The sequence below is a fragment of the Mesitornis unicolor genome, unplaced genomic scaffold, assembly GCF_000695765.1.
Source record: "Mesitornis unicolor isolate BGI_N332 unplaced genomic scaffold, ASM69576v1 scaffold27631, whole genome shotgun sequence".
Classification (NCBI taxonomy): domain Eukaryota; kingdom Metazoa; phylum Chordata; class Aves; order Mesitornithiformes; family Mesitornithidae; genus Mesitornis; species Mesitornis unicolor.
The window spans coordinates 5,769-16,037 of NW_010163549.1; the positions used below are offsets into that span (position 1 = coordinate 5,769).

General features: G+C 38.8%; 1 protein-coding gene across 1 annotated transcript in view; it reads left to right on the forward strand.

Annotated features, from left to right (window-relative positions):
• Positions 1 to 1,387: 1,387 nt before the first annotated feature.
• LOC104548084 (protein Daple-like) overlaps positions 1,388 to 10,269 on the forward strand; it is a gene marked incomplete at both ends in the record, with an annotated part of 25,055 nt that continues 16,173 nt past the window's right edge. The window contains 3 exons of the mRNA XM_010194003.1: positions 1,388 to 1,602; positions 8,638 to 8,757; positions 9,388 to 9,563. Coding sequence (XP_010192305.1) covers positions 1,388 to 1,602; positions 8,638 to 8,757; positions 9,388 to 9,563 — 511 coding nt within the window. The remainder of the gene's footprint in view (positions 1,603 to 8,637; positions 8,758 to 9,387; positions 9,564 to 10,269) is intronic.

A 10,269-nucleotide genomic window follows, 5' to 3' on the forward strand; every position in this document is an offset into this window, starting at 1 on the left:
ATTTATTGTTTTGTGACTTTATTTAAAAATAAAATTCAGTAACAAAATCGAGTTTGTAAATGAAAATGTTTTCATACTTGCATAAAACATTTTCAGTTCAGGTCCCGATTGTTTTATTTTGTTTTTAATCCTAGTACCCAGTGAAATTTCTGTAGCTGTTTATTTGAGAGACAGAAGTGGTGGTGCTGCAAGAGAGCACAATGTTCTTTTGGGAGAAGAGTCCCTCTCCTTCTAACAGTTCATTTTGTCCTTTTGCAATACAGTCATTTTAGTGCTTTGAAACTTTATGGTAGTTATCCTGAATAACGGTTTCATATTTCCAAGCACAGTTTGCAGATGCCAGAAAAAATAAACTTGCTTTGTCAGCTCGCTCGGAGCAACCGTAACCACGGGTGTTTTAAACTGGGGCAGAACTCAGAAATTAGAAAATAAAGCCCAGTACTTCCAGGGCATCTTGAAATATCATTTTAATCAAGCTACACTTAAAGTCCTAATAATTATTGAATCAGGGGATAATGAGTCTTTATAATTTTTGAAAGCTGTTTTCTTTCTTCTAAGTACGATTTCTTTGAATTTATTCCAGTGTCTCAAATTGTTGTGTTTTTTCTTGTGGCACAAAGGATTCTTACACACTTTGACTTAATCTGCTTGCAGTTTTCCAGTTTACCAAGTACGTCTCAAAGCCAGAGCATGTCTTTCTGTTCATTTTTCTGAAGACTTGCTCACCGCACAGCTTAATAATTTCATCCTTTACAAAGTATGTTTCAATTTAAGCAGTGGTCTCCCAATTAGATGTGTATTACATACTCCGTATTTTTTAAATCTGTGACGAATACTTTATACATAGCAAATGCGTTGCGTTTTCCACAGCACTCAAGTGCCATGGGCGCTACATCATCATAATTGATCTCTTACTCATTGGAATTATTTTTGTGAAGATGCTGGATTACATCACTCTTCACTTTCCACTATTCATCTTGCCTGCTTCAGTGGATAGGAATTGTCAAAAAACCACAGTAAATAACATTTTTCTGGCTCCGGCAATCACAAATTCATTAAGGAGATAACTTCGTAAAACACAGCATTTGATTTTAAATTAATACCATCAGACATAATTCAGAAGTCTCAGTGGGAGTTCCCACACAGTAAATTGCATAGTAGATATATTTTGTGAAGGTTTTCAGTAAGCAAAAGTAGCTTGATTTCATTTTGCTGATGTAGAATTTGTCTTTATTATTTAAAGCAATTAGATCATCTGACCATAAATGCTTCAGGGCAGTAAATGGTTTCAGCTCTTCAGAATTATGGTTATTTTTTTTAGTGTCATTCAGGTTTATTATGTTCATGTTTCTTACAAACAATCTTACAATTTTTTCTTTTTTTCTAGATGCCCCGGCATGAGACAGTGTGCAAATACTGTGGAGTCAGCTATTTGATACTCCACGAATTTAAGGTAATGGAAGAAAAAGTCAAAGCAATGGAAAAGAAGATTAAATGTTATGAAGGAAGTCTGGAACGGGAAAAAGGACTTCAGGCAGAGCTGCAGGCTCTGTACAAGGACCTTGAACGCTATCGAGCTGACAGGGAATCAAAAACAGAAAGGTCAGAGCATGTTATCCGGTCTGATGTTATTACCCTGTATGTGTATTAGGTCATTTAATTCCAGAGAAGTTTAAAATACAAATAAGATTTGTCTTTCTTTTATCAGATGTAACATATGTAGTGTAATACTTAATTTAAATCCTATTTTGTACCATTATCTAGAAGCAGGTCTTGAGTTCCTTAATAGTTGAAAAGCAGTGAATTTATTTAAAGTGAAAGACCTAAAGGCATTTCAGATGTATTTCCCCTGCACACACTCCTAAAGGGAAATAATAAAATATTTCATCTTATCATTTTATAATTAAAAAGATTTACTATTTTAAAGGAAATTCCACAGTATTGGGAGTTTCACAGTTCTGGTATTTTCACTTACTGTCTCATCGTAACATGGTAAAGAATTATCGGAAGTGTACAGTTCCCCCTCTGAAGAGATGACACAGAAAATATTAAAACAGTTATGAAAATCTTGGGTACTGTCTGTGCCATTGTTCCTCAGGAACTGGAGTTTGCCAGTACTCCCTGGCAGGTTGTGATGGTCCCAGTTCAAAGGGAGTTTATGAACTCCAATACTGAAATATCTGCATGGTTCTAGGACTACTCTGTTAGGGCACAGTTAGTAAAGCCTGTGTTTTCTCATTCAGCTTGTACCTCCAGGCTTTTGTGCCGTTCTTCAGCACAGCACGATAACTGGAAACTTGAAACGGGAAGTCATACTTTCAAAATGTTTGTCCTTTTGATAAGGAATTGGCATGGCTTTGCCTATACCTTCAGATGGGTACATCAGATAGAAAGGTTCATTTTGGGGCAGACATGAGAAAATAAAGCATAAGCAGGCAGTTTCAAGGACTTTTTTCTCCTCTGCTCGTCCTTCATTCATAATTTTAATACATTTCCTGTTCTTTGTGTCGGCAGTGAAGGATGCAAAGGTTGCTGTACTCAAATGAGCTTTAAAATATGTGGCTGGGGCAGTGGCTGCAGACCCTGATGTCCACCTGGCTTAACTCCTAATTTAACTTCTGTTGCTTTTATGCTGTTTTACAACACCGTGACAATATAACAGATTTCATAATAACAAATCATATATTTTCTGTGCTGTTCTGTGAAAGAAATACATGTTTTTGGGCTTCTTCCAGCCCTGAAGCTCTGAAGAACTGCCTCTCTTTGTCTGCTACTCTTGATATCAGATTTAACATGGATACTCAGTCCTGGTTTTGTGTATCCTGGCTTTCTGTCCTCATATTTTGGAATCTATTGTAACATTCCACTGATTGCTTACAGTAGGACTATAAACATTAATATTTATAGTTGGCTAATAAAAGATACTTTATGAAGGTGCAGTTGCTAAATTTGACTGCTGATAGAATAATGTGATATAAACAGGTGCATCAGAAACTTCTTGGTAATTTCTTGCTCATCTGAATCAAAGTGTCAGAAGCTTTATATAAGAATGAGATTGCAATTTTAACCATCAGCTCAGCTGTACTGATTCAAAGACCTCCAATAGCGGGGCTTCTTGCATGGTTGACTTGTACCTGGTAGCAAGGATCTATACTCAATGACATTGAACATTTTAAGTATTAATGAGCTCTCATACTCTGAAAACACTCCAGAAGAAACAGCTACAGCTTGACTACAGGTGAAGCCACTCAAATCCATTGACTTTTGTGTTTTGTTTTCTTTTTTCCAAATCACTCAAATACTGTTAAGAATTTAATGTTGCTATTAATGGATTTAGTTAGGCTTGTGTTTGGTAATATTACTAATAAAAGATTGGCTTTAAATCATACAAATTCACACGACGTTGAACAAAACGCATATATTTTACAGATCATTCATTGTTTGTTGCAATATTATTTTCATTTGAACTGAACACCCCCAGTATGCAATGTTTTCTTTGGTTTAACGTCGTATTTTTAGAGAGTGCATGTGGTCCTTGTTCCTTTAACAGCTTAGGGTGGCAGTTCTGATGGCAGCATTACCAAATGCACTGACAGCACATTCTTCTTTTTGAGGATCATTTGCCAGAGGTAAACTTAAAATTTTCATTTAGCCGACTTCTTGTAGCAGAACTGGAACACTTAGTACACATTTTATCTATGCATTTTTCCTTCCTAAGGCTCGACTTGATTTAAAACCTGCTGAAATCAAATGGGAAACTTCCATTTGCTGCATGAGGGTGTGCTGCATTTGTGGTCTGAATTTTGGTAATTCTTGCAACATCCAATATAAAGAGATTTAAATACTGAAGATGGTTTTTAAAGTTAAAGTGATGCTGAATACCATGAATGTGATGGGGAGCAAAAAATTATGATATTTAGACATGTGAAGAGGTGTATAGATATCACTGGGCAAGTCCTATGGCAAAGTTCCCTTGTAAATAGAGTTTTGAAAACTTTTATATAAATCTGGCAGGAGGTGTTACTTGTTGGTGCCTACAATGAGATTCATGCTGCCGAGTTATGCATGTAGAGTTTGAAAACTTTATCCATAAATTAAAAAAACCTTAAAGATAAAGCAAACTTCACATTTTAACTTCCGTATTTTTCCATATTTTTGCTTTTCTGTTTGTGTTCTCTTCAGTTTGTCAGTTCCCACCACCATCACAAAACTGAATACCATGGAAAATGCTTTGTTGAATATGCCTAAATTTTGTATTTTTTTTCCCCAGTGCCTTGGGGAAATCTCTTGCTGTTGGCGTCTTATGTACAGGGTGTCAAAGGCAGTGTCTTCCCTAGAGGAAACTGCTTTTTGCTGCTGCCTGACGATAGCTCTGGCCCACTCCTGATATATTAAAATTGTTGGTGTTCTGGTTTTGACATGTTTTTTTTCTATTAACCTGATCAAGTACCAAGATTGATCATGAATAACGAAGAAATTTTTTCACCAAGGTAGTTTGGATGAGTGATTCATGAGGTGCAAAGCTGTGCAGTAATGCTCAACCTTCTCTCAAATTCCTGACAAAATGAACTTTCTTCTGGCAAAGCAAAATTCCTTATCTGGAAGAGGCTGAAACAGCAGGCAAAGGGAAATCCGCATATTTGCTTACTTTTTCATTTTAAAAAATCATATTTAATAGCTAAAATTAAAATTTAAAGTTACATTTAAAAAGTTATCGGAGTTTTTGGCATCTGAGAGCGGTGCCACGTAATGCAGAAGGGGCCTGGAGGGGTGGTCACTGGCAGTAAACCTCCACCAAAAATTCTGCGTGATTCTGTGCACCCTCATGTGGTTTCAGTATCATGTGCAATATATACAATATTTACCATGTACCGGTCATTGTAATTCTACTGGTAATTTACCGTTTACAGGGCATTGCATAACTTAACTCGTTATGGGACAGCGCAATTGCTGGTCTGCAAAATGAGAGATTAAAGTAGTCATGCTTAGATAGTATTTTATTGTAACACGATATTCATAAATTGTCAGAGAATTGAACCTGAAATGCATGGTAGGTGTAAGAAAATGGTGTGATGCACATTTGTTTAGGTTTTTTCCTCTATTGGGTGGTCATTTCTTTGTTCATACAATAAGTTCAAGTTAAAACTTTCAATTGCTTGGGTACAGTGAGTTGCTATCCATTTTGTGACTGCAAGAATGCCCCATCAAGAAGTTTGTAATAAAATAATTTTTTGTGCCTCCATTTGCTTCCACTTTTGTAATTTAATGTGAGATTTGTAAGCTTGATCCGTAGCTGTAAAATGATTCTGGGTGTAACAGCAGAGCCTTACCCAGTTTCCTTCAGTCCCTACTGGTACAGAATGTCTCACTGAATCCACAGGGGTTCTGCTTTAGTGTCCTCAAAGCGAAATTTGAAATTTTAGTAGATATTTAGTGAAGAAAGTTAATTTATTGTGTGTGCATTACGGGATGAAGTGTTACGCTTTGGATCTCTCTATGGCCCCGTAGCAATGAAACGTGGCTGGGACCAGAGCATGAACTCAGGCCGATCTTGGATTTGGAGACACTTCTTTTCTCTTCTGCCTTTGACTTCCTCTTGCACTTGACTCTGCTTTTAATTCTGCAAAAGGGGAAGGTGACCCAGAGGAAAATCTGGGGTGAGCTCTTTTGACTGTGGCTGTGCTCTGTGGATGTTCAACATGCGAGTGTGAGATGCAGGAAGGTCACTTGCAGCTTTACATTGTGGGGTTCTGTGGATTTGGAGGGCAGGGAGGTAAGATAGAGAAAAAGAGAGAAGTAAAAAGTCACCTATGGATTTACCTTGGCACCATTTCTTTTTCATGCAATTACCGAATTACTCCTAATATACTCCCCCCTCCACCAGGGAGGAGGGAGCGAGCGAGCGGCTGTGTAGTGTTTAGCTGCTTGCTGGGTTAAACCATGGCACCAACTCAGTGTAACTCCACTGACTTCTAAGAAGTTACTCCTGAGTTACACTGTCCTAGCAGTACTGAGTAGGGCTGCTATGACTGAGATTCTGTAAACCATGATTACTGTGGTGAAATTGGTAGCTGGATTGGCAGCTTGAGTTTCTTCAAAGATGAATTTGGAAGTGCTTGTGACAAGGCAGTTGTCTCTATCAGTGGTTTTCAGATCTGTTCCACGGATTTACCTTTGCTGGAGCCAGAATTATCCAGGCTGTCTTCACACTACATCTTACATTTCTACTGGGATAATAAAGATAGGTAGCAATTAATGCAAGAAATAACTGTCAGCCTCCAGGAGACTTGATGGAGACCTTCCCAAAGAGCCTCTTGACTGACTGTCAGAGATATTTTTAATTTGCTGTCAAATTGGGCTGTGCGCTAAGCTGCAATAAAGAGTTGAATGATTCTGTAGTGGCACATGAAAACTATTAAATCGTCTTGTCTTAACCTGTCTGTGCTGAACAGAGTCTAAAAAAAGACAATTATGAAGAAGTTTGTGGATGACATGATGTCCAGTGAGTTTCAGACTGCATTTAATACATATCCCATGCCAAATCTATGAATGAATACTCAGCTTGCTCACAGCGATGCACACTGGCTTGTCTGTCAACAGGAATGCAACGTGCTGAAACGAAATTGGGGAATGGCTGCCTCTGAGCAGGTCATGGAGCTGGAAATCCTGTAGTGAAACTTCTTGACAGGGTGTTCTCTGCTCTGTGCATGCTGTCCCCGATGCCTCCAGGCAACTGGGGATGCAACTGCTCCTTCATGCTTAAATGGATGTTACTGAGACTCACAAAGGGGCTGTGCACCATGTAGTCTGCAAAGATTATTTCTCCTGTGAAACACAACATCTTAAATTCAAACAACCAAACACCTGTGGAAACCACTCTTGTCATTACTTTTAGGACAATGAGAGTGTGTGTTTGCTGGCAGGAATCCTTCACAACTTCATTATTTTCTCATGCTATTCTTTTGGTTGTCAGGACCAGTACTTAACGTGTTATAATTCAGCTCCTGCCCTGGGCAAGCTTCCTCCTGTATTCACTGTGAAAATGTGCTGGCTGCAGAGGTGGGATGGGGTGGTAATTTTCACAGCTGAACTGGAGGACAGAGGACTAGATCAGTATGTTCTCACATTTAATGAGCCATTGAACTTTTTCCTGTGTGTTAAATATCACCAAAAGAACATGTTTCTTTTTCTTTCTTCTTATCATGATGATGATAGGGAAAGTGCAGCTGCCTTGCCTTCTCCACCTTTTTTTTGTTTGTTTGTTTTTTTCTCCCTGTGATCATAGTTGAACCCAAGGAACTTTTTAGCTACCAGATGTTCAGTTTTGGTTTTGGCAGAGTTCTACAGATCCAGATTTCTTTATCATTACTAAGATTTTTTAAAATTTGGATTTTGGTGCAAATGTGTTATAGGTGATCTATCTGATAATAGTAAGTAACACACATTAATGTTATAGTTTAATTTATTATTTTTTTTACTTTAAATAATTCTCATTTTCTTTTGTGGTTTGTTTTTTTTTTTAAATGGAAGCAAAGGCTGATGTAATGCTTCTGCCAATCCTTGGTTTTGTAAACTATTTGCCAATTCAAATATTATTTATTTACTTGTGACAGTGAGTCACCAGTAGAGAAATCTACTAGTAGATCATTTATTCTGCTTGCAGTAGGTTAAAAGTAGGTGTTGAAAGCTCACAAAGGGACTGGATTTAACAGTTGTATATTGTTGTAGCTGTACTTTTGGGGCTAGAAGAATATATTGGAATGGTTACATACAGCTACCAAAGGGAGCTGGGGGTTTCACTGTGGAGAAGAGGAGGTGAGGGGAGACCTTATCCCCCCTACAGCTCCTGAAGGGAGGGAGTAGCAAGGGGCGGCGTGGGTCTCTTCTCCCCAGGAACAAGTGAAGGGACAAGAGGAAGTGGCCTCAAGTTGTGCCAGAGGAGGGTTAGATTGGATCTGAGGGAAAATTTCTTCCCCAAAGGGTTCTCAGGGACTGAAAAGGGCTGCCCAGGGTAGTGATGGAGTCCCCATCCTGGAGGGGTTCAAAAGCCGGGAAGATGAGGTGCTGAGGGTAATGGGTTAGTGGTGGCCTTGGCAGTGTTAAGTTATGGTTGGACTTGATGATCTTGAAGGTCTTTTCCACCCAGGTGCTCTGTGATCTCCTCGGTGAGAAGCGCTGTTGGACAGAGCCCGTTCTCCCTGGCTGCGGGATAGGCGCCGAGGCAGAGGCTGGGCAGACAGAGCAATCTGACTCTGAAACAGCCTTTTAGCCCACAGTGGTCACAGAATGTTTTCTCCCCACTTTATACTTATGATACATCTCAAATTGAATATGTGAATGAATGTGGAATCTCAATATATTTATATAACAGTGCATGTGAGATGTTATTGGACATATACACTTCCACATTATTTTCCAAATGTATTATCAGTATTATTTTGAAGGAGTTGCTAATACTGGTCATGTCCAGAAGATCAGATTCTCTCTATTTGAAGATCTGATACCTCAGTAATATGTGATTACCATCTTTGAAAAGACTTTCAGCATCTTTTTAATTTAAAGCTGAAAAAAAGTTAGATGTTAGTTGGTAGTGCAAATATTTTCTGATTATTTATTTTTTTTTTTTTACATCTATAGAATAAAAACCCTAACAGTGGAACTTAAAACCAAGCAAGATGAATTAAAAAATGTGAAAGATGACTTGCGGTATTTCCAAGAGGAGAAGGAAGCTGTCTATAAGCAATCACATGTGCTCAGGTAAGAACCCAAAAAGAGATGTTGATGTCGTGCCTCCTGGGAACAGGTACCATCAGCTGAGAGAATCCAATGGAGATCCTGGCGTGGTCAGGAAGAAGAGGGTTTATGACCATCCTGGTGTTCGTTGCTTTGCCAGAATATAGAGAGATACTGCAGACTTAGCAAATGTAACCTGAAAATAACACTGCTGATTGCTGATGTGATTAGCAATGGCATCATTTCTTCACAAATTTAAAAGCATTAGTTAATACTTAAAAGCAAGTGTGTACCTCTTGCTTGTAGTGTATTGGAAATAGCGTTTCTTACATGTGTTGTTTATAAAGTGTCCACATAAGCTTGGACATACAGTCATTTAAACATGGTTACTCTGATTTCTCAATAAAAAGGGATTGTACAATTGTACAGTTTTCTTCTTCTATACATGTAAATTCTAAATCAACATTTAGAAGGGAGAAACTATAAATATATTCAATATACAGCATATTTCTTACACTAAGTTACTGTAACCCAATATAACATGTTATGATATAACAGAAATGTCATTATCAGGTTTACTTTAGTTCCCAAGTTTGCTAATAGTGTTTTGTAATTTTAAATGTGTGTATCTGTTATTATTGTTCTGTCTTGCAGAAATACACTGGAACACCATTGCTCCACCCTGAGCAAGGTTGTCTCCCTGTTCCCCTTTATTCGAAGTGAACTGAACAGCATTAGAGAAGTCATCTCCAGTAGCCTCGAGAGCTGGACTGCCACGAGAGAAGAAATTTTTCTCCAAATAAAAACTGTTAGCAAAGAAGCTTTAACAGGTAAATAATCATCCTATTATAATTATCTGATGGTATAATAACCTTCTGTGGAGCTGCTTGGGTGTCCTGCAGTGCCACCCCCATCCCATGGGTGCTGCACCTCTCCCTTGAGCACCCCGCTGCTTGCCTTGGGTACATGAGCCATTGCGTCCCAGCAAAGCTGCACCTGACATGTAGCAACTACTCCCTCCTTCCGTTTCTGAGTAACAATACCCAAGCACAGCTGTCTATATCTGAGGGGTCTTTGGAATTGTGAGGGGCATGGAGCAGCCGTGGGCTGAGGGTACTTCCTTTGGCCCACAGCCTGCTTCCTGCTCAGACAAGGACACCCTTCAGGACAGGAGATGCTGGGAGTGAGTCACAACCGCTGGCTTGTTCATGAAGGTTGTACCCAGCCCAAAGACTGGAAAACTCCCATTTATCCTCTAATACCATTTTTTTGCTCTGATTCAGTTAAGAGATGAGTTTTGCTGAAGAAAGCATGCAGTAGTGGAATTTCAGACTGTGCCATCCAGACAGGCCCTGTGCTGACTTCAGGAACTTTGGACATAATTTTCGTATATGCATTCCTGTATCATTTTTCACTGTGCTCTGTGTATCTGAGTTGATGAGCAGCTCTTTGCTCTGGAGGTTAGTTTTGTCAGGGTTATAAGGTAGCAAAGAAGTAGTGAGCTGGTGTCATGCTTTCTGTTCTTGTGAGAAAGAG